This window comes from Populus alba, chromosome 8 (assembly GCF_005239225.2).
Source record: "Populus alba chromosome 8, ASM523922v2, whole genome shotgun sequence".
NCBI classification, from domain to species: domain Eukaryota; kingdom Viridiplantae; phylum Streptophyta; class Magnoliopsida; order Malpighiales; family Salicaceae; genus Populus; species Populus alba.
In genome coordinates this window covers 321,493-345,549 of record NC_133291.1, presented here as the reverse complement: position 1 = coordinate 345,549, position 24,057 = coordinate 321,493, and the positions used below count along the sequence as shown (strand labels likewise).

Here is a 24,057-nt window from a genome sequence, read left to right as displayed (position 1 = left end):
TCATGGAGGAGGGTGAACAGTCTTGTTCTTTCCGCCCTAAATAAGATTTATCCTTTTTAATAAAACACTCAACATAACCTAACCAATTAATTTACAAATGACACGGGTAACTTTAATTAATACTACAAAGTCCCCTTCCCTGCCTCCCTAATTCTTTTCATTTTATTTTAGTTAAAATATGAATTCATTTCCTAAAATCTGTTGGGCATAGGAATTACACCAATGAACAAACAAAAAAATCCTTGATTTTATTAAGCAGGGAAATGGCTTTACCACCCTCACTTTATTTATGTTCAACCAAATTAATCTCCATAGATTTCCATTTTTCTTCTTTTATTAAAAAATAAAAATAAAATATTTAAAGATGTCACAGAACATGGTTCTTTATACATGCAGAACCAAATCATCTAGCCCCAGATATAGTTGATTATAATTATAATTAACAAGATTTTTCTTAACAATCAACGTACTGTCCTTAGATTGATTTTTTATATCAAAATTATTTTATTGAGATGTTTTAAATAATTGAACAAAGATTAGATAGCATTGGGATTTTGATGTCTGAAGATTCAAATCTCAAATGAAATATTGAAAATATATTCTCCTTGATTGTGATGGAGATAATTGGTTTTTAATTCAATTAATTTAATAATTATACTTAAAAATCGGTCCAAAAATATCATCGCGTGAGCATAAAGTTAAAAGGTTAATCATTATGTTTAATATATAGATCATTTTAGGAGTGATAAAATTATACAACATCCATAAAAATTTAGTCAAGACTGGAATTTGAAATCTAATAACGAATAAATTATAAAAACCCTCCACAGTCTTTAATCCTCCAATCATCTTTATGGTAAAATGAAAAATTATTAATGCTGTGTGCTGACGAGGCAAAAATGCTACTGAAGAAGGGGCAAAGGGTGAGCTAATCTTCATTTTTTTTTTTTCGCTTTTGATAACCAATCAAATCTTTAACTTGCAAAGAATTTAGGCAGCACGTCGTTTTCTGAGCAAAAGTGTCGGTGAGAGAGTATGTACACAGTATACTACAGTGTTGTGTGGTACTCTCTCTAGACACACACACATGTATAGCGAGAGTGAGACAGAATATGCTGTATCTGCTGATTCTGCTCTGTCTCTATCTGCTTAGCTTTCCATTTCAGCTTCGTCTCCACCTTCTCATTTACACCACCTGCACCAAATATGCTTTAACACAACAAAACACACAAACCCCATATAATTAGGGCCTAAAAAAAAAGAACTTGTTCACTTGTTGTCAACTAAAACCTCTCTCTTTATTCACATTAACTGTAGTTGGAGAGCAAGAATGGGTGTGGATTTGAGACAAGTGGTTGCTGGGGTGCTGACACTAACCATGTTTGTGATGCTTGGTAACATGATCAAGAGAGACCATTTTGATTCTGTTGAAGTATGTCCCTTTCAGCCCTTCTTCATAAGTTTCTATAGTACCTGATTTTATGTGTGTAGGCGATCTTTTGGTCATTCAAGTTTCGAATTTTTTCTTATTTGAAGCTGTGTTTCTTGATGGGGTTTGGTATGGATTTAGATCTTTAAACATTTTTGAAAGCTCACTATGATAATCCCCACTTTGCATCTGACAAGTAGTGTTCTTGTAGTTCAGTGCAGTAAGATCTACATGTTCTTGGCCCAAATGTCTTGGCTATATGGTGCTTATACCTTAATTTTTCTTTCTTTGTCACATTCTCATGAGTCTCTGGTTGTTTGTTCCAGTCAATTTTGTTCTTTTGTCAAGTTTGTGTTAGATCTTTAAGGTATTGTCACTGTTGTATTAATTTGTTTAATTAGTGACTTTTATCTTACATTTTTGGATTAAAATTTGAGCTGAGGTGCTAACGTTTATTTCTCCTCTGAGCTACTGATGATATAGAAAAGGCAAAGAAACCGAATTACTTTTTTGCTCTCTAGTTGTTTAGGCTCTCAAAAGCTCTGGTCTTTTTTATGATTCTTTCCTGGAGCAAAGTGAGATTCATAATTACAGGGTTTGATAATGTTCACTTCTTACTTGAGCCATTAACATCCGGAGCATGCTTTCTTGCGAGTTTAATATTTTGGAATCCAAGGAAGCTTTTGATAAATTTCATTCTATGAAGAAACATGTCATCCAACCATCGTTTTGTGTGGATCTATATGATTCTGCCTTTCATTATTTTGTATTTTGTTTTGTGAAAGGGGAAATTTCCAGGAGTTAGGGACGTCGAGTTTGATAGCGAGAAGGTTTCAGATCAGGGTCTTGTGACATTTTCCAAAAAGAGTACAAATGGGCCATGGATTGAGAGCGGCCAAGAGCTAAAACCATGTTGGAAAGAGTCAACTTTTGGTAGGTTTACTTGTGAACTTGATAATTACCTAGAGTTTTATGTGGTATTTATTCCTATATATGCACACACTGATACACTAAGCATTCTTTTTGTGTGGTATTTATTCCTATATATGCACTCACTGATGTACTAAGCATTCTTGTATAATGTTTCCCTTCCACTTCTCATGAATTCTCACCAATTTAACAGATGAGGTAGAGCCAAAAGGGTTTGTCACTTTCTCATTAACTAATGGTCCTGAGTACCATGTCTCGCAGGTATCTGAAGTAGCCATTTAAACTTTCTTTTCGTTTACAGAAAGATTCTGCCTTCATTGTTTTCAAATGAGTGAAATATCTACTTTCCATTCTTGCTCCTCTCCTCTAAACATTTACATCTCTTTGCCGGTGATTGCATTCTCCAGATTGCTGATGCAGTGGTAGTAGCAAGATATATTGGAGCAACTCTCGTACTTCCTGACATTAGGGGAAGCAAACCAGGAGATGAAAGGTTAGCAGCATGTCACTTTCATGACAATCACCCTGTTAGGTTTTTATTATTATTGTTATTGTTATTGTTATTGTTATTGTTATTGGAACATATATAGTTGCTTCCCCTTTTTATGTCATTAGATTTATTTGAGATGATTTGGATGGTAAATTCCTTAAGAAGAGTCTACCTTTTCTATTTTGTCTTGCTCTATTTTATTTTTATATGGAGAAGGGGAAGGGGTGTTCTGGGTGAAGTTGATATTTTCTTTGCAAATAAGTTTTTTCCTGTTATTAATTCAACCATAATTGTAAACCTTTTTTATTCTTTTGAACCGCACCATAACCATTTGACTTTGTGCCTCTTTTTTCTGTATCATTATGTTGTTTCTGCAGTTTGCAATCTCAAAAAGTTTGTTTTTCCACGTTCAATGAATTAAGTCTTGAGAAAAAATGTGTAAAGCAAGATTCTTTGCTATCGCCGCTGGAACAATAATGGAAATGGGAACTTCACCCATCTCTTTTTGGGGAAATGTTTTATGAACTTACAAATTTAAACCTCACCTATTAGTTGCATTTTGACACTTAAATGTCAAACTGTTTCCAGTTTCATGTTTGCTTAATTGTATTTATGTTTAAAGCTTTATGGCTTATTGTAAGTCCTTGTAAGGCATGCACATTTTGGCTTTGCTGCAATGCCTAACTGAATCAGCTTTTTTTATTTTTTTATCCCAAAAATATTACTGTCAAGGCACCATAAATTTATACTTTGAAGAAATTTTCAATAAATGATCAGGGAGTGAATTAACTTCACTGAGAGCTTTTGGGTGCATTCTAACAAATTGACAATTTACAGGAAATTTGAAGAAATATATGATGTTGATAAATTTGTGAAAAGCCTGGATGGGGTGGTTAAAGTAGTTAAAGGTCTGCCTGATGATGTGTCGATTCGAGATTTTGCTGTTGTCAAGGTCCCTAATCGAATTTCAGATGATCACATTGCTGAGCAAATCAAACCAGTCTTTAAAAGAAATAGCAACATAAGACTTGCTACTTTCTTCCCTTCAGTAAATATGAGAAAGACCACAAAAACAAGTGCCAGTGATTCAGTTGCATGTTTGGCGATGTTTGGAACATTAGAGTTGCGGCCAGAGGTTAATGAAGTGGTTGACTCTATGATTGAGAGGCTAAGAACTTTGAGTCGCAAGTCTAATGGACAATTTATTGCCGTGGACTTGAGAGTTGAGATATTGGAAAAAAAAGGTTGTCATGGAAGCAGTTCAGCTGGAACAAAAAGTTGTTTTAGTGCCCAGGAGATTGCTATATTTTTGAGGAAAATCGGATTTGGCAAGGATACCACAATCTACCTCACTCAGCCTAGATGGGACGAAAGCCTTGATGTTATGAAGGATATATTCCCTAAAACTTACACCAAGGTTAGGCATTTTCCACTGGTTTCTCCTTTATATTGTTTTCCCGTAAGTTAGTCTAAATCATTCTTTACCTCTGAAAACTCTTGTAGGAAAGCATAATGCCTGCTGATAAAAAGGCAAAATTCCTCGAATCAGAAGACTCAGAGTTCGAGAAGGTTATTGACTTCTACATGTGTTCTCAGAGTGATGTCTTTGTACCAGCCATCTCTGGCTTATTTTATGCCAATGTTGCTGGTAAGAGAATAGCATCTGGCAAGACTCAAATACTTGTTCCGTCTGACATTCCGGGCTCCTCAGCCTCTGTCACCAGCCATTTCTCCCCCTATATTTCCAAGAAGAACCACATGGCACATTCCTGTTATTGCAAGTAATCCATTCCAAGAAACCCTGAAGAGAGCACAATACAGCTTATGTTGAAGTCTTCAGTAATAGTTGTCACTTTCTCCATTGCCGCAAACAAGCTTTTCTGGTAAGCAGATGAACAAGTGAGTTGCGCCATTCACACTTCAATTTGGGAGTGAAAGCACCCCAAAGTAGAAGTTTACTGTTTCAATATGATTTTTTAAAGATTTGTTCTATATAAAATAGGACAAGTAGTTTTGTGAGTTATAATGTTCAAGAATTTGTTTGATGTTTTGTTTAATTATTGTAAAATAAGTCAGCCATTGTGTGTTTTTTGTCTTCTTGAAACCAATATTAAAAATATTTATTAAATTCTCTTGAATACATTGCAACTATCTGATAATGAAGTTTATGATTTTAGGATCATATCAAAATCTTTTGTAGAAGAATTTTGCCTTTTGAACTAAGGGCTTTATTGGGACAAGAAGGCAACCCAAATGCGTGGAAGCTAATTTGCTGATTGGTCTGCGGTGTACCATAATAATGACTGATCTAATCAAGGGTTGGTACCAAAATTAATATATATTAATATAGGCTGAACTTAGGGATGGCGATGGAACCCTGAATGGGCTTTCAAAATCTTTAACTTGAATGTTATAATTTAAAATTATTTAATATATAATTAACTTGATTGAAAACTATTTAATATATAATTAGCTTAAATATATAATTTTGAAAACTTAAGAGGTTATTTATTTATTTATATTGGGTCAAATTCAGGGTAAGCAAAACAATTTTACCTGAACTTGATGATCAAGTCTATAAAATTCTTATCCATTTAAATTAGTTCAAGTCATCGGTTCAAGTAAAATTATCAACACTACTTGTTAAAACAACTTGTTTTAGCCAGCATCAAAATTGAACAGCAAAAGAAGCTATCAAAGGAGAGTGATTTGAGGAAAACCGCTCATAATTAACAGAAGCCATTGAGCTCTTTCCGAGCTTAGAACTTTAAGCCATCATCAAAACCCACTATCCATAGACATTGCAAAAATAAATTAAAAAGCCTTTGCAAGAATCCTTATAACAGATTTAGAGCTTTTTATTCTGAAACAAAACATTCTAGCAGATCCTAAAGAAACCAACAATGTGCAATTCAACAAGACGTGCTGCTTGCACATCTTTGAGAAGATGCCGTCAAGATCGTGTCTTGGCTCCATGTTTTCCTCCGACCAATCCCCAAGGATTTTGCTAATGTCTTTGATGCCAGCAAGATTGCCGGGTTGTTGTATTTATATATAAATCTCCACTCATTTACTCATATATCCAACCATACCAACAAAAATCATTTCATTAATCAGTCCAAAAACTGAAACATTTGATGAACTCAAGGCCTATTTTAGTGGTAGTTAATTTCCCCTCCCGAGTAAGCACATGTTCATCATTTCCTTTAGCTCAAATGCATTATTTATTCTAAAATATCCATCTCAAATGATATCCAGTGTTGATGGAATAGACTCGACTTGCGGATTTCAAATAACACCAACCCTCAAACAGTCGGATATTATTTAAAACAAACAAGGCTCATTTGCAGTGAATACTTTGAGATGAGTAACATTCCTCGTACAATTGATAAATAATGTGTTTGGATTCGGATGGAATGCAGCACCTTGCAGTGATTTTAAGCTATGATGCAGCAGAGAGCATGTCAATTGAGGCAACATCACGTACAAGACACCCTGTTTATGGGTGTGTTTGAATAATATCTCAGTTGCACCAACAAATGATTGATGCTCAATCTGAGATGGTAAATATAATGGGTGAATTAGCAGTTTACAACTCACAGCAACACCAGCTGCATCAAGAAATTAGAGAGAATGAGAGGTACAAATGAACTTTATTGGCCCAATTCAAGTCAACAAGACACCTTGAAATTAGATCAACTGCTAAATCAAGCAAATGATTAGGAAAAATCCCACTTCTATTGACTTTCATGTAGGAGCAATTAATATGGTCTCGGTGATTTATAAATAAGTTTCAAGTGCATTTTTAAGTTTTTTGTTTTCTCAAGCTGGAGAGGGCAGAAAAGAATGATGGCTGTAGATTATAGACCTAAATTGCTTGTTTATACAAGTTCTGCTCATAATTGTTTTGTTTCAATCTACCCCAGTGGATTTTGTTTTTAATTATTATGATAAGTGCATAATTTCACTAAAATTTCTTTCCAAATTCCTCTTTTTTTTTTTGAAAAAAAAAATTCAACCATACGAAGGTCAAAAACCAAATGCTCAGTCAGTCCCCACCGTTTTTGCAATTCATTCAAATGTATGAGATTTGATCTTTGGTAAAACAAGCATATCATATCATATGAAAAAGAATTCAAATCGACCCAAGCTATAATCCTGCAGGTATTAACTGGCTGTGGAAATACCAGCAACTGTTCAGTGAAACCTTAACGAATATGGTTTGCATATTGTAAAAAATAACAAATACAGACAATATAGAAGTATCAATATACGAATCCATCATAAATATTCAACGAGTGTGTTCATGATGATTAATCATCATTCTTTCGATAACACACCACTATTCGAAGTGCTTAACACACCTGGTGATCATAGTGTTCCATCAGGGCTTAACTTAGCCAAAAAAAAAAATCCTTTTCAAAGTCACTACGTGAGTCCTGGCATGGAAAGCACATGCAGAAACACATATACATTCAACTACAAGAAAGAGGAACAAATCCTCCTCAATGCAGAAACATATAGATATTGAACTACAAGAAAGAGGAACAAATCCTCCTCTATGTACTATCATCATGTTCAGAAAATCCACTTTACTTGGGTCTTTACCCCCCTTGCAGACGTAAAAGAAGTTTCAATAGAAAAGGCAAACCTAATTCTTTATATCTTATTTTACAATTCACGTGACCAGCGGATATAACACTAGATGTTTCCAGTTGTTTTATACAGTTACTGAAATATCATCTTACTACTATATTGGGGGTTAGTTTAGGTTTTACCATATCACCTATATGCAGTTATGCACGTTGAGCATATCAGTTTCTTACCTTTCATGAACTGGATGCCCTGTGTCAGGATATCAGTTTAATGAAAGCCTCCAATGGGGCATTAATGCATTCCTAGCAGTTCTGAATCGTCGAAATGCCTTTCTGAAGTACACAGATAGTGGAGTCTTTGGAACTGGAATGAGTTTTCCAACTGCAGCAAGAGGCCAGCTGTAAAAAGAAAACAGTAGTCAAGATGAGAAGTGATGATTTCACACAATAATACAGTATATACCTCAAAAAAAAAATAAAAAAACCTCACAAAGCCTTCAAAACATTTAATCACTAGCCAAGTAATTTGCATGCACAAGAATAATAGTAGTAACAAAAAGAAAAACACCCAATCACCTAACTTAGACCATCTAATTAAATGGCAAATGTTCCACAAAGCATCAAAACCAAAACTGTAAGTAAAACAGGGCAGACTCAAGGTAGAACCAGGCATAACTTGAGTTGATATGTCTCATCCTATAAAAACTGGTAATTTAACTAACCTGACAACGCCAATGGCAACACATATAAGCCATTGTTTCCAATTGAGTCTCACAGTTGTGGTAAAGTCTCCAGTGAATTCAATGAGGATTATCTGTAAAGCAATTAGCAGTGGCACTGTCAGTACCCAGTATACTGCTAGTGAAAGGCCAAAAGAAAAGCGATGGCTGCTCACCTGAAGGATGACGGTAAATCCAACTATTCCCATAAATAAGTGGTTTTTTGTTACTCCTTTAAAGACATTTATTTCATCAGGCTTTCTAGCATTGAACTCATTGAAAACCTGTAAGTTAAAACAGTCAGCAAATGCAAGCTTTGCATCTTGAAAAGACAAAAATAACTTCTTTCCATGCGACAAAGTAGGGAATGATAATGGCACTGGTTTCATTTCTATCTCAACAGACAACACAAGACTCATGAATACAACAAATGATACTTTTAGTCAAGTGGCAAGCTTACTTGACAGAGAACAAATGCATTGAATATCATAGTATTCTTCGCAATTGTAGCATGTTTCCTGTCATCTTGATTCAAGTGAAGAATACTCAAGCCCCGGAAGTTGAGTACAAGGAGAACAGCAACTTGATATAGAGCCTGAAATGGCATGAAAAGAATAGGTCATGAATATGCCGTGAAGCTACATTCATACTCAGCCCATAGTAATCTCAGTATCTCCGGGAAAACTTATTAGCATTTCAGAGAGAAGAAATACCTGTATGAGCAAGTTCCTCCACATGATGTTTGTTATAAGAGGTTCCCTAAAAAAAAAAGCAGAAGATCACTATTCAGATCATCATCCATCAATTCAGAAAGAGTTGCAAATACATTGAAAACCATCATGCAACATCTACAATCATGATATGCAAGAGAATCCCATTACCATACTTCTTGGACAAGCACAAGTAAAATGACAAAGAACAAAGGATGAAGCCTGAAATATCTGTGCTTCAGTATCACCCTGAGTATTCTAACTTACCACGAATAGGTGCATAGGTTGTTTTAAATTTTAATGTAGTTAAATTTAACAATAACTCTACTTCTACTAACTAGGCCATACTGCCTGCAAATTAAAACAGAAATCATTTAATATCCTGAATCCAGAACCTAGGAAGACCTGGTATATCCTGAGCTCTTTTCACAACCAAGAAACAAATTTCAGATGAGTGAAGTTGGCAACACAGTATACAGAGCATGGAATAGATTGCTCAGCAAGTTCTCAACTTGACAAAGCATTGTATAGTTATCTTCAAAGCCAGAGATATGTTAGCAAAATATCTATGAAGAATGCAGCCCTTGTCATCAGAATAGAATAATAATAAGAAAATAATAATAAAATTGATCCACGTTGGATGGACTACAAATGTGACAACATCACAACCAATATTCAAAACAATAACAAAGCAAAAGGCCACATTTTTTTTCTGGTATCAGAAGGCATATAGTAAAATTTTGTAGGATCTCAGATTCTCAAACATTTGGAAGTTCCTTGATGTCAAGCAAACCATAACGAGACTGAATTTAAATAGACTCCCACCATTTTCCTCAGCTGATGAGCAAAATAAAAGCAACCTCAATTCCCTTTCTTTAAAATAGGACATGGTCAAACAAAAATCTATCCCCAAAACTCACCATCAATGGAAGGCCTAGGATCAACATTAAGCATCAAAATGCCACAGTATACATACCAGACAATTTAAGGGCCACATTAACTGCAGCTTGCATTTGTAGATTTATATGTCTGCCGTAACATATTTGGCTAAGACATGGTACAAAGTACAAACCTTCGACCAACTGGTGTCCTATGCATAAGGTGGTCTGTTGGCGGTTCCGTCGCCAATGCAAGTGCCCCAAGTGTGTCCATGATAAGATTGACCCATAGAAGCTTTACAGCAAAAGTGAACAAGAATTAATATGTTTGATCATCATGAGACTGAATTTAGTTCAGCATCAAGAAAAATTTCCAAATTCAGGTATAACATCAATCCATTGAAATATTTTTTTTCATGGGCTATATTTAAAATATGGAAGACACCCAGCATATCGTGTCTTCTGAATCAAACTTAAATGAGAAGTTGCAATCCAAACAATTCTGAAACATTCAGAGCATCCCTCCCACACCCAACCAAGAAAACTCTATATTTACTTACCATACCCACTGCAAATACAAACAATCCCTCACTATATTCCTTGAAATTAAGGCTATAGTCATTCAACACATTGTAAAAAAAACAGATTTTTAAATAACAGGCAGTTCCGCTCTTTAAGATAGGGCCCAGATTAGATAAAATTGATCAGAAACAAGTTCAAGATAAAATCAAGTTCTTTTCCCTCAGGTGTAATAAAATCAAGTTCTTTTCCCTCACGTGTACTTCAATATGCTATAAGTCAACTATTCTACCGATAAGCATGCATATAACCAAAGGTTTGGTCTGTCTTCTACATTGATAACATAATAAAACCAGTATACAGGCAAATTTGGAGGGCAATTCATGAGAATTTTAAAATTACTCGATCAGACCTGCAGTCATGAATATGCCACTGTGCTCTCTAACAAGCAAATTGATGCATATGCTAAGATTAACATGATCAACGGAAAGAAAATGCATATGAGAGAGAGAGAGACCTGCACTGTATTTAGGGGAACATCACCAGAAGAGACTGCTGCAACAACGTTGATTACTAAAGCTCCAACATTAACAGTGAGCTGGAATTGGATAAATTTCTGAATGTTGGCATACACAGAACGCCCCCATCGGACAACCTACATGTGAAAGGAAAAAAAAAGTTTGTGTGACGAATATTAAGACCATACTCTACTTGAATGTTAATTGAGGAAGCTATTAAACATAACTGAAGAAATAGGAGCCACAAGAACCTTTATCATCCATCACACACGAACAACTATTGCAAAAGGAAAACGACATGTTTATGAAGAAAACCAAATCAATAAACTATATTAATGGCATAAAAGCTATTTAATGGAAATATATTAATGTAATGGACATGGGAGTACAAGCACAACTTCCCAGCAAAAGGAGGCCTAAGGGTCTAATGCTCTGCAAACATGCAACATATTCCATGGTAGAAAGAAACCAAAAGGAATACAAGTTGCAAAGATGCAACTTCCAACCAATAAGTACATATATTGAAGTGCGAGATTCATTCAACTTCCAACCACTAAGTACATATATTGAAGTGCGAGATTCATTCTTAAAGGAATGCTAAACAGAAAGTGGTGTTTTCTTTCTAAAGAAAGATGAACTCCAGCTCCAAGGAAAATAAGGCCTACATGTCTAAGTGCTTTGCACAGATGCAACATATTACATGATAGTAAGAAACCAAAAGAAATAGAAGTTGCATAACTTTCAACCTGTAAATATGTATATTGAAAAGCAAAGCATTGGAATACATTGGAAAAGAAGTGTGAAACAGAAAGGTGGTGTTTTCTTTCTAAAGAAAGATACACTTAAACTCCACCACACACCCCACCAAAAACAAAAGCCTTGATACACGCGTAATTTTCTCATGTAAATAAGTCAAGTGCTTGCTAACCTTTACAACTGAAGCAAAATTATCATCCAAGATAACAATATCCGAGCTCTCTTTTGCAACTTCAGTCCCTTGAATGCCCATAGAAAGGCCTATATCAGCCTACAATACAAAATGTTAAAAGTGCAGTCAACTGACATAGAAGCAATAAACAACTTGGAAAGTAGTGCAGATAAAGTTGTTGAGTACAAGACCATGTAGTACAAGAGGCATAGAAAGGAAAAGAATCAGCTTTAATCTTGAGAAAGTTTTCATTGCATCCAGACACATAATGCATAAAATCTCTAACTGTGCAAGACATTCAAGCTCGTTAGCTTTTTATTAGATATAATATGGGGAGACTTTTCCCTAGGAAGTAGAATAACTACAGGCACAAAATCTATCTCTAAGCAAAATACACAAGATGCACTGACACAAATTTATACCTGTCTTCAAAATATTCCACATGTTGAAGAATGCATGTGTCATGGCTACATATAAATCAATGTTTTAGATATAAATGAACTAAAAGATATAACTAATGATCTGCTATGAAATTGTTACAATTCTTATTTATCATACCTTTGTAATAGTCTACAATAGACACAGAAAACATTAATGTTCGCACATCTAGACATTAGAAAATTAATGTCTCTGAAACTAGAGGTCCAGTTCCAATGGTCACAATTGTTGCAACTCAAAAACATGTTCACGGACACAAGTTACCAAATAGCAAGCAAAAAAAATGCCTTGCAATGTCTGTACCATAGTTACAAACTCTACCAGATGCATCCAAACTTTTTGGAAATATCAAACCACATGTAAAAAGGAAACAGGGATGACAAACCTCATGAAGTGCAGGAGCATCATTCGTGCCATCTCCAGTCACAGCTACAACTTCCCCTCCCTTACGAAGGGCTTGCACAAGCAAAAGCTTGTCATTAGGAGACGATCTTCCCATCACCTACATATCATTACTCCTAAGTCAAACAATTTTTTATACTAAAAACAACAAAACCAGCTATCTCAGCTTCCAAAGGTAAATTATAAGCTAAAATTCATGAAAATTTCCACTTTGTGTAGTCAAAACATTTTTGCTGTTTGGAACAAACCGTTATTTTCTTGGCAATTATTTCTCTTTCTTTTTCTGAATATGCACGGAATACTTTTCCTTCAATGATATTAGGCTCCGTAGCATCAGCCCGTGAACTGAGAATCCCACATTCCAAAGCTATTGCTTTTGCTGTTTGAATATTGTCTCCAGTGACCATTCGTACCTATGATTTCACAAACATATTATTCTGATTAGCCTTTTTCCCAAATCGTTTCATCATAATATGCCATGGATGAGATAGATTTTACATACAAATAGATTTCATACAGGTACAAGAAATGCTAAAATTAGAGCAACAAATGCTCTTGTCCCAGTAAGGGTTTTTGAAATTCCAAGAGGGGCAAGGTGCTAAGGCAACAGCTAGTCTTGCTTTGTCTCAGTGCACTCCACAGTAGGAATATGCAATAGTCTTTCAGGATAACCATCTACATTCCAGTTGCTTTGGTATAAAATAGTTATTATAGCTACACCATGGTGTTCATCAATGAAGTGTATAGGGGCATCTCATGCAGATACAAAGAGATTGAAAGCTTTGTACCTCTTGTTTTTTGCTTTTATAGTGGTTTATAGCAGGATATCTCATCCTCTGTTTTCTTCTCTTCCATTCTTTGTTAATAATGTTATTTTCCTAATTCAGTAAAGGTCACTTTGATTGACCATTAAACATAACAAACTTCAGTATTCTAAGCATCATCCATTAATGCATATGATGGCATGACCATTTTCATAAAGTAAAATTAAAACATGTTTCTGTAATTAATAAACAACCTTTACACCAGCTGCTGTGCAAATTCCCACTGCATCTTTTACACCTTCGCGACAAGGATCCTGCACAGGAATGCATTAGCTAAATACAAGTAAAGCCTAAACACCTATTAAAGTTGACACTAATGGACAGGCTAAGGAAAGCTTGAGTTAATTTACATATCAGAAAGAATAAAAAATAAAACTTTTGATAGTTCAATCAAAGCATGAAACCTATATGTTCTACATGCAGTCAAAACCAATAGAGCTCCCATGCTAGTAGTGCAAAGATGATCGATGAGGCTTCTTATAAATGTGAGTGGGTGGAGATAAATGACATATAGCATCTAAAGCGTATCTACAACGATAACCTTATATCATGGTCAACTTATTAATTATGGAGAGAGATCCACGTAATCCAAAATAGAAAAAGAGAAGGTGTGAAAATGCACACCTTGATGCCAACAATAGCAAGCAAAACAAGCTCATCTTCAGGCAAAACCCATTTTCCTAAGCTCTCTTCATCAGTAGGAACTTTGTCCAATTCATATGGTCTGTATGCAATAGCAACACATCGCAAGCTGCGGGCAGCCATGTCATCAATAGCGACCTTAAAAAAATCCTGCAAGGGGATTTACAAGAGGAATCGTCACCCAAAAAAAATAGCAGTCACATGTTAAGAGATTCTAAATTACTCTCACCTTTGCATGGAAACAGTTCAAATAATGGCTTATTTTATCATCTGATGCTGTGTGTTTCATGCAACTAGCTCAAAATATTACCATTTTTAATTTAACAAACCACTGGTCCCTAAAATGCAAACTTCAGATAGAATCAAAATTTTAAATTAAAAAGCAATGACCTTCCAGTATTTGTGCTTCATATAAAATCTATAGAAATCAGCTTTAAAACAATTTCAGCAAAAGAACACTCACCATTTCTTTATCAATGGATTGCAATGAACCATTTGAATCAAGATATCCAGTACATGAGGCAAGAACCATCTCAGCTGCTCCCTTCCAGTGTATGTGAACTTTAGAATCAGCCTGCCAAAATAAAATGGTGAACGAAAGTTTATCAGAATACAGCAACTTATTACTTAGTAGTGCACAGGTTTGGTGATGAACACAAATGAGAGATCTTGCACTCATAAAGTGTGCAAGAAGATTATGGCATGCTTCAGGCATAGAGCATTGTCAATCCTTAAATCAATGAAGAAATAATGCTTTAGCAACAGGCAAATCAATGGCAACATTTTCCATGCATCAGGTTCCAAACAGGTAAATCAACAGCAATATTTTCCATGCAACAAATGTTAAATGACAAGAGGAGAAAATATTATGACTGATACCAAACGCCAGATCAACTTGTGATCACCAAAGTCAGGGGCAAAGTTAGATTGAAGAGAATACCGTTTGTATTGCAACACCACCTCGCTTCTTCTCGGAATTAAAAGGGAAAACATGCAGAATTTTGGACTCTGCTCTAAGAACATCAAACTTCATCCCCAACTGATAACAAAATTAAGAAAAACAAATATGAAAATGGTAAGTGTGATATGCTGGACAGTGGACTAATATACTCAATATAGACAGTGGAATATGGTTAGAGGTTGTGCCTTGACTGCCCAAGAGAGGATAGCCTTTTCAGTTGGAGATCCAGAAATCTCTACGTCTCCACCATCCTGCCACAATACCAGTCAACAACAAATTTCATTCTTTCAAGGGAAATATGCTCTCAAAATAATCCACGATGTCCAAGATAAAAAAAGGTTATAAAACTAGAAGTCTGGAAATAATATATAAAATGATTAGATTGAGAGAGAGCACGAGAATAATCAACCAAAGCAAAAGATAGTCCTACCTTGGGAACAAACACATTGCCTGTTGTGTTCTGTGCAATACCCTCACATAACAACAAGCCAGCTTCTGACTGCAATTGTGAGGGGTCATTTGGTGGGTTGATCTTCTGATTACCAACATAAGCCTCAACCACAGTCATCTGTAAAGTGAAACATCCACAAATCAAACCCAAGCACAGAACACGGCATGCCTGCTTCACTAAGTAATCATGCTCGTGCTCCCTACAGTGAAACCCACCTGATTCAAAGTCAATGTTCCGGTCTTATCACTGCAAATCGTTGTTGAAGAGCCCATAGTTTCACATGCTGAAAGCCTACGAACCTGAATATCTATGCTGTTAGACAGAGATGTTTCACAAACTAGAATTCAAATCAGAGGGGATTATAGAAGAAAATGACTTTGATGAAAATAGTGAAAGATACTTGCCAAGGCTTTGTCAGCCATCATTTTCCGCATTGAATATGCCAGACTGTGACGCAATAAAGCCCAAAAAATATGATGAAAATGGATATGAGATACTGATCACTAGATAGCGTGCACTAATATTATAGAGATGACTTTTACTTACGTCAGGGTAACAGCCAATGGAAGTCCCTCAGGAACGGCAACAACCACAATCGTAACCTACATGATTATACATTTAGTAAGGAAATTACATAATACATAAATATAAAATGAATCCAGGGACTTCACTTACTGCAATGGTAAGTATTTTTATTACTCCGTCTACTGCTTTACTGACTGTTGTCTCGCCTTTGATAAACTGGACACTTCCATCTGGATTTTTTGTATTTCCAGTAAAATATCTAACAGGAATGAGATTGTAGCTGGTAAGTTGGTATACAGGCAATTTAACAGTAACTAATTGAATAATAACATTTACCCTACCGGCCCAAAAGGACAGCAAGCACAGAAAGAGCTACAGCAAGCCCCGCGATGCCTATAAAAGTTGCGAGTCCATTCAAACGTACCTAACACAGTCATTAAAGGATAACCTTAAAGCTGCAGCAAATTACATTTATTGATGCTAGATACAGTTGAAGTAACAAGAATTGAGATGAAACCTGCAAGGGAGTTTCTTCACCAGTATCCTCTGAGATACTTGCCATCAACAAACCCCATTCAGTATTGATTCCAACACCAGTTACCTGAAAATGGGCCAAGAAGAAATGAGCCTACAAGGTGGTAAGTTCATATAACAAATACCAGATTATTTTGCAAATAAAAGGAAATGCCGCTGTTAATTACAATGGACAACAAAAAAAGGAAAAGGAGAGGTGCTTCATAAAAATAACTCAGAATCATCATGATCATGATCATGCTTAAAAGAGAACAGAATGTAAAACTGCGCTTTTACCAGCATAGTGCCAATACCATCTGCTACTTTACAACCAGACAACAAAAAGGGAGCATTCTGATCCTTGTGAACCTACAATAGAGAACAGACTTGTAATAATAGATTTCAACTATCAATTACAGAACCAGATGAGTAGCGAACTCACAATGTTGCTTTCACCAGTCATGCTAGATTCATCTATTGCAAGAGAATGGCCAGTAATCAAGATTCCATCAGCTGGAACCTGAGTGAAACACCTCAATATTTGTATAGTTAATTTAAGTGATTCAAAGCATAGTAAAACTAAATTCATCAGGAATAAACCTCACCTGGTCTCCTATTCTAAGAGGCACAACATCACCAACTACAATATCAAATATTGAGATTTTCATAATTCTACCACCTCTCATGACCTGCAATAATTTCAGATATTTCCATTCCTTTAAACACCAAACGCTAGAAGATAGAAAAATAAGCAATAAAATATTTTCATTACTTTAACGCATACCTCTAATTGTATGTTTTGTTTTTCCTTATTTAAATTTTGAAACTGCAGAGATTGCCGGTAATCACTAACAGCTAGAGATAAACAGAAAAAAACAATAGTTAGAAAAAAGAAAAATCAATGCTTGGATAAAATAGTACATGGAGTTGAATGAGTGGGCCCAATAGAAGTTTTTCCAGAAATGATGAGAGAGTGGTTCAGTACTGAAGAAAAGTGCAAAAAAATAATATCAGCATCATTTAAAATTCATTTGGAATGCAGGAGGATGAAAGTAAACAAAACATGAAGTCTTTGACATAACCATTTCACAGCCATATAACATCCAAACTTTCATACATGGCTACCTTCTGCTAGCAACCATAAAAGCCTTATATTGAAAGAAGAATGAAATTGATACCTGTAACAATTATGACAAGCATAACAGCAAAAGAGATGCTCACTCCATCATACCATCCACGTGACAAACCCTATGAGGAACAAGAAGTGTGAACAAGATATCAGTGTAAACAGGAAAAGGTCTGAAAAAGAATAAAAGGAGAGGAAGATCTACCCAAATAATGCACCGTGCAAATACTCATAATAGTTACTGATATAGAACTAGCGTCCTTAGCTTAGTCAAGCTAAAACATAGAAATATAGAGTTGTTTCGTTTTATTTATCAAGGATAGAATAATACTTTTATTTTCTTTTAGGTTTAGCCTACATGTAATCTCTTTGTATTTAGGTTAATCCTATTCCTTTTACATTATTGTGATAACATCATGCAATATCAATGAAATCATAGTCTCCTCCTCTTATGTTTATATTTCTCTTTGATGTCTTTGGATTGTTTTATGGTATTAAAACATGGTTTCATGGAACAAAACTTAATCTCGAGCATAGCTTTCACAGATCCAACTTCAAAACGATATTTGTTTAATTTTTACAATCTGGTATTTTGTTTTCCTTTCGTTTGTGTTATAGTTTTCTTTGTTTTTTTTAATTATAGCTACTGAAAAAGATAATTCGCTTTAGTCTGTGAGTGTAATGTTAGATGGAAATAATTATTTGTATTGGAGTTATGTGATGAAAAATTTTATTATATGTAAAAAGATGTGAGATATGTTGGTGAAAAGTTTGTGATGCCTAGGAATACTGATGAGGGTTATGCTGCTTTGATAGATGCCTGGGAAGCAAACAATGCAAAAATTATTGCTTGGATTAACAATTTTGTTAAGCATTCATTGAGTACACAGTTAGCGAAGAATGAGAAAACAAAAAAGGTTTAGGATTATCTACAAAGGTTATTCATACAATCATATTTTGCAAAGCAGTATCAATTAGAGAATGGCATACAGCTCTTCACCAGAAAAATATGAGTATTCAAAAATTTTGTTCTACTATGACAGATCTTTAGGATCAATTGACCCTTACAGAATCGACAGAATTAAAGGCATATGGTGCCTATATTGCTCGTAGAGAGCAGCAACGATTGGTACATTTTTTAACGACAATTTGCAGTGATTTTGAAGGACTTGGAGGTTCAATTTTGCATTGTTCATTGCCTTCTATTGAATCAGTTTTTAGTGCGTTATTGGTTGAAGAAATACATCTCCACTTTTATTCAGAAAAAGAAATTCTTTATACTTCTAGTCCTTCTGTGCTAGCAGTACCTTCCAAGTCATTCTCTAATAATCTAAATAAGCCTTACACAAGGGTTGTCTTCGACAAGTGCAGTTTCTACAAATAGAAAAGTCATTGGAAGGCTCAGTGTCCCAAGCTAAGATAGTAGAATCAAGCTTTGAAGTTTGGCAGTCGATCACAATTTAATGCTCATAGACCACCTCAGGGCTACAAACCACCACACCACAATATTGCAGCAGTAGTTTCATCAGGTCCTTTCACCAATCCTAGTACTCTTGCTGAACAATTTCAAAAGTCTCTTCTTACAGCCACAAGCTATGTCCGCTTTTTTCATAGGTCAGTTACTAGCTCTTCAAGTATGTCACATTATGAATAGATCTTATCTTGGATTCTGGTGCTTCACATAATGTCTTCAACTTCTTTATCTTTTACTTATATGTCCCTTTTACCTTCTATTCATGGCATGACTGTTGATGGCACTCTCATGCCCTTAGCGGGTGTTGGTTATGCTGTCACACCTCATTTGTCTCTCCATGATGTTTATGTTCTTCCGAAACTCACATTAAATCTTGCTTATATTGGTCAGGTTGTGTGATTCTAGTGATTATTAAGTTATCTTTTCCTTTTCTTTTTATTGTGTACAGGATCTGCAATCTCGAAAGCTGATTAGAACAGACCATAGGAAGAAAAGACTTTATTTTGGATGAGTTAAAAGTACTAGTTACTATTGATGCTACTACTAGTGTTGATTTGTCTTCTTTTCGTTTAAATCTTAGTTTTCATTTATAGCATTCTTGTCTAGGTCATGTTTCACCTTCTCATTTGAGATTTTTGACCTCTTCAGAAACTTTAGAAAAATTTCAAACTTGTGATATTTCTAATTGTAGTGGATGTAAAATGACAAAAATTTTCACTTTACCTTTTAATCTAAGTATTTATGTTTATGCTTCTCCATTTGATTTAATTCATTCTAATGTATAGGGACATTCTCCTGTTGCCACAAAAGGAGGGTCTCGATATTATGTTTCACTATTGTTGAGTTTATTTAATTAACATCATTCTGAATTCTTTGAGATATATACAACCTTTTAAGCTTTTGTCAAAACTGAACATTCTGATGTTATCAAAAGTTTTAGGTGTGATTTAAGTGGGGAATACACCTCTAATAAATTTTGTGAGTTGCTTGCCTTAGATGAAACCATTCACCAAACTTCATGTACAGATACTCCTAAACAAAATGACTTTTCCGGAAAAAAAACATAAGCACATTGTTGAAACTGCTCATTATGTCTTGCTGTCAGCTTTTGTTCTTAGAGTGTTTTGGGGAGAAACTACTCTTACTGTTATAGGATTGATTAATACAGTAAGTTTTTCTCCTTTCAAAAAGTTGTCTAAGTATGCCCGTGAATATTCCATCTTTAAGAGTTTTTTTATTGTACTTGTTTTGTTCTTCGTTCTCATGTAGAACACAGTAAGTTCTCCTCTGGATCTGCTATTTGTGTCTTTCTTGATTATGATGAAGGTAAAAAAAAAGAGTATTGTTTTAATCCAATAACTCGAAAACTTTATGTCACGTCATGTTGTCTTTCTCGAACATATACCTCTTTTTTCTATTCCATTTATTACTAATAGCTTGACTACATATTTCTATAGATAATTTTTTTTAAGAATCTGATAGTTTATTGTCTCAAGGTTCTCTAGTACTTCAAACATCTCTTCTCATGTTCGACCAATTTGTAATGATCATTTTGTAGATACTGACATTTTACTCTACGGTACACCTAAAGCTTCCTTTTCTTCTAAAGTCCCTTAAATATAATTTCCAATAATCTATGATAAGTCGGATATTCTACAAGTTCTTTATTTCTCTTGTATTTCTTTGGATTGTTTTAGCAAAACACAATAAACAGAAATAATAGAAACCAAGCACACCTCTGTCTTGATTCCCAATCCCAATGATGCTATGGCAGCTACAATCAAGATGATGAGGGTTAAATCTTGCCAAGCTTCCCAAAGGAACCTCTGCAATTAAAGCATGGGTTAAGCAAAATATTGGTAATTAAGAAGATAGCAACTCAAAACCACATATTATACCAAAAAACTACGTCCTTTTTTCTGGGGATATCTATTTGTTCCAAATGTGTTCATACGCTTTATCAAATCATTCTCATCTCCAACAATACCAGTGGCAAGATTGGTTTTCAGCATATTTGACAACCCTTTAACCTGATTGAGGAAGAGATAACACACATTGTAAACAAGTTTACATGTAAAATTGTGTAAAACAAGGAAAGCATGTTCGCAATTGACTTACACCACCACATTGTTGCAGAGAATAAATATTATGATCCCTGGTCATTGAAGCGAGTTCTTCAAGTCCAATTGCATAATCACCTGTAACAGTTAGAGGTCTAGCTGAGGGACCCAACACTAGAGAAGCAAAAAACAAGTTAATACAAATAATCTATTTATATGGAAAAGGTACAGCCCCAAAAACTCCAAAACAGCAGACTACAATATGTTAAAAAAAAATCCAGAATCTCCACATATAAACTCATTTGACTACATCAAAGTAAGATTATGAGCAGTGAAAGAAGATGATTAAAAAAGTATTAGAGAGCAACACACCAATTTGTCGTTCACCCGCCAACCGAAAGAGTAATGCAGCCTGAAACAACAAATAACTGTTAATCAAGAAATAAGACAGCCTCAAGTGCATGATGAGAAGCTCACTAATGTTAGAAAAATCACCCTTATAACTTGCGCATGTGATCTGACCATCCTTCTTGTTTGCTCTTTCTCTTCTTCCTTGTTCAAGTCCAAGGTGTACCGAAAACGCCGTGAAGCATTTAACACAAGTGCTGCTTGCTGCAAAAGACACGAACAACTTTAGCTGCAACCCAAGAAAAAACAAATACAAATCAAACTTGCAAGAAAAAAATGTCCAAACCCACACCAGATTTGGCATCCATTGCTTAAAAAAGTAATCACCAAGTGGATGGAACCAAAAACGAAAATAGAGTTCAACATCAACTCTAAACTCGAAAATGCATTATAATTCCTAAAGGCGAACTTATTCCACATGATAATAAAGGCAGGTATCCTATAACTTTGAGTATTCATATTCAAAAAAATAAAAATCCATACATATTCTAACTACATACAAAACCACCTCCCTCTCCCTCTCCATCTAGAAACAGTCAACCATCATTCATCTAAATAAATAAATATCATCCAACGCAAACAAAACTCAAAACACCAAATACGTCATCTATAAACCAGAGATGAAAATCCATTCAGTAATGATAATAATAATAACAGCAAACATGCAGACAATGCAGCATTATAAAAACAATGATAAAATAACAATAATAAAGAAAAAAATATTCACCCTCCATCGGCGAAGAATCTCGAGAGGAGCGTTTTTGGTATGAGCTATATCAAAAGGATCGTCGTCGTCGTCGCCGCCATCAAGTTCAAACTCCTTAATAGGTTGTCCCACCTCCAAGTCATCAGTCTTCCTAGGGGATGCCAAAGACGGCAGGAACCCGTTGGATGAACAGCTGCTTTTCGTGGTCATTCTCTCTTCTTTGGATTTGGCTTCTTCTTCTTCGATTCCCCTCATCTGTTATCTTTGTAACGACAACAAACACAGAATATACAGAATTTAATGTCGCGTGGAGAGATGGCGCATGAAAATCCCGACGGTTGTTGCAGCGGGAAAAGGATAGGCCACCACCGCCAGCTCCTCAGCTCCAAAATATACGTTTATCAAACCAACGCACCGTAAAATCAAATCAGTTAACAAATAAAAATAAAAATAACGGAAACAGATGAGAGGGTGGGAGAGAGAATGTTGGAGTGATTGGGTGGTGTGAGCTGTAATGTCGGAGGCGTTAGTTACGGAGGAAGTTACTGTTAGGTTTTGTTAGATAGAGAGATGTGTTCCAAACTTGTAACAAAAAAAAAAAAAAAAACAGCTGCAGCAGCGATGATATGATATTCAGTAGTTAGAAAAACAGTTGGATGCGGTAGGTTAGGTTACCATGACGGCGGGGATCGGGTGGTTTTGGTGGCCGGGAGAGAAAAATTGGTGGGTTTGGGGAACTAATCGACAGCTCATGTGAATTGTGTGGGTGGAGAGAGAGCTAGTACGTTTGTTGAAAACCAACAATAGGAAACTTCCTGGAAACCGCGCGAACCTCTGAAAAGTACACTCGTGCTTTGATTTTTTAATTGTTCTATTCGATCCCTAAAGTTTAGAATGTGTTTATTCTTGATTGTGTTTTAGACAGATTGTCCTTGTTGGTTGCATTGGTTTCTTTTTTCATGGTTTTCTCAAGAGAGGTGGAGCACGAATTGTCTAGGAATGGAGGCTCATGTGAGGGAAGATTGCGATAATTTAAGAGTTAAAAAACAAAAGATAATGTAATGGGAATAATGGAAAAGCTTACAGGATTTTTTTTCTGCGAGATAAGCTTTAATTTGAAGGGTTTAATGTAAGAAATAAAATTATAGGACTAAGATATAATTTCTTAGGAGCTTGGTTTTCATGGTCATCTCATTCAATATGAACCCACCTTCACATAAAGTCTTAAAGGTAAAAAGTTTTGGAGCCAGTCATAATACATAAAGTGTATTTGGTAATGCGATAGCTGTTATGATTGTAGTTTGAAAAAAATTATTTTATAAAAAGTATTTTTAGTTAAGATTGGTTTGAAAAAATAGAAATTTTGGTTAAAACTTTAGTTGAAATTGAGGTTGAAGAAAATGTAGTTTAATGTGTTTGGTAAAAAATGCTTTTAAAATTAAGGTTATAAAATAATTTTAAAAAATATATATTAATATCAATGATTTTTAATTTAAATATTATGGATTTAACTATTACCATTACATCATGAAATAAATCATACTTAGTATAAATATTTTTTATTATTCCATAAAATCATCTACAATTTCATTACGTACGAAATACATCCAACAAGAACTATAACTTCCATAATTTTTTTAGCGTATAATAAAATTAGATAAAATATTATCAATTATAAAATTCATTCTAAACTATTTAAAAAAAAATGTTAAAAAACTTAACACACTAATAAAATAAAATAAAATAAAAGCACGCAGTACAAGTGGACATTGCAAGAGAATTGCACTGTTCACTGTTTTTTAAGTGAATAG

The 24,057-nt window shown here is 34.9% G+C and overlaps 2 protein-coding genes across 6 annotated transcripts; one reads left to right on the top strand and one right to left on the bottom strand.

Annotated features, from left to right (window-relative positions):
• The first annotated feature begins 1,052 nt into the window (after nt 1–1,052).
• LOC118045084 (protein MANNAN SYNTHESIS-RELATED 2) lies at nt 1,053–4,937 on the top strand. The gene is made up of 6 exons (XM_035053610.2): nt 1,053–1,432; nt 2,215–2,362; nt 2,553–2,620; nt 2,767–2,852; nt 3,687–4,266; nt 4,353–4,937. Exons 1-6 carry the CDS (start codon nt 1,331–1,333, stop codon nt 4,632–4,634), a joined length of 1,266 nt encoding a protein of 421 aa, XP_034909501.1. The 5' UTR covers nt 1,053–1,330; the 3' UTR covers nt 4,635–4,937.
• A 1,205-nt stretch (nt 4,938–6,142) lies between these two features.
• LOC118045085 (calcium-transporting ATPase 9, plasma membrane-type) lies at nt 6,143–23,082 on the bottom strand. 5 transcript variants are annotated; one of them, XM_073410948.1, is made up of 34 exons: nt 22,268–23,082; nt 21,628–21,744; nt 21,505–21,544; nt 21,191–21,306; nt 20,971–21,102; nt 20,809–20,898; nt 17,651–17,720; nt 17,257–17,327; nt 17,078–17,161; nt 16,915–16,992; nt 16,770–16,841; nt 16,477–16,560; nt 16,301–16,383; nt 16,110–16,218; nt 15,981–16,036; nt 15,839–15,881; nt 15,650–15,733; nt 15,414–15,551; nt 15,169–15,234; nt 14,963–15,061; nt 14,486–14,596; nt 14,005–14,172; nt 13,575–13,634; nt 12,805–12,969; nt 12,540–12,656; nt 11,717–11,815; nt 10,788–10,925; nt 9,946–10,046; nt 8,877–8,922; nt 8,624–8,758; nt 8,340–8,447; nt 8,167–8,258; nt 7,676–7,843; nt 6,143–6,460 (listed from the first exon to the last, which is right to left on the bottom strand). In XM_073410948.1, the coding sequence occupies exons 1-33, from the start codon at nt 22,499–22,501 to the stop codon at nt 7,708–7,710; spliced, it is 3,342 nt and encodes a 1,113-aa protein (XP_073267049.1). In that variant the 5' UTR covers nt 22,502–23,082; the 3' UTR covers nt 6,143–6,460; nt 7,676–7,707. The 5 variants fall into 5 exon arrangements, with proteins under 5 accessions (XP_073267049.1, XP_073267048.1, XP_073267050.1 ...); XM_073410947.1 differs by having other exon boundaries at nt 6,143–6,404; XM_073410949.1 differs by lacking the exon at nt 6,143–6,460 and adding an exon at nt 7,046–7,213.
• Nucleotides 23,083–24,057: the final 975 nt, after the last annotated feature.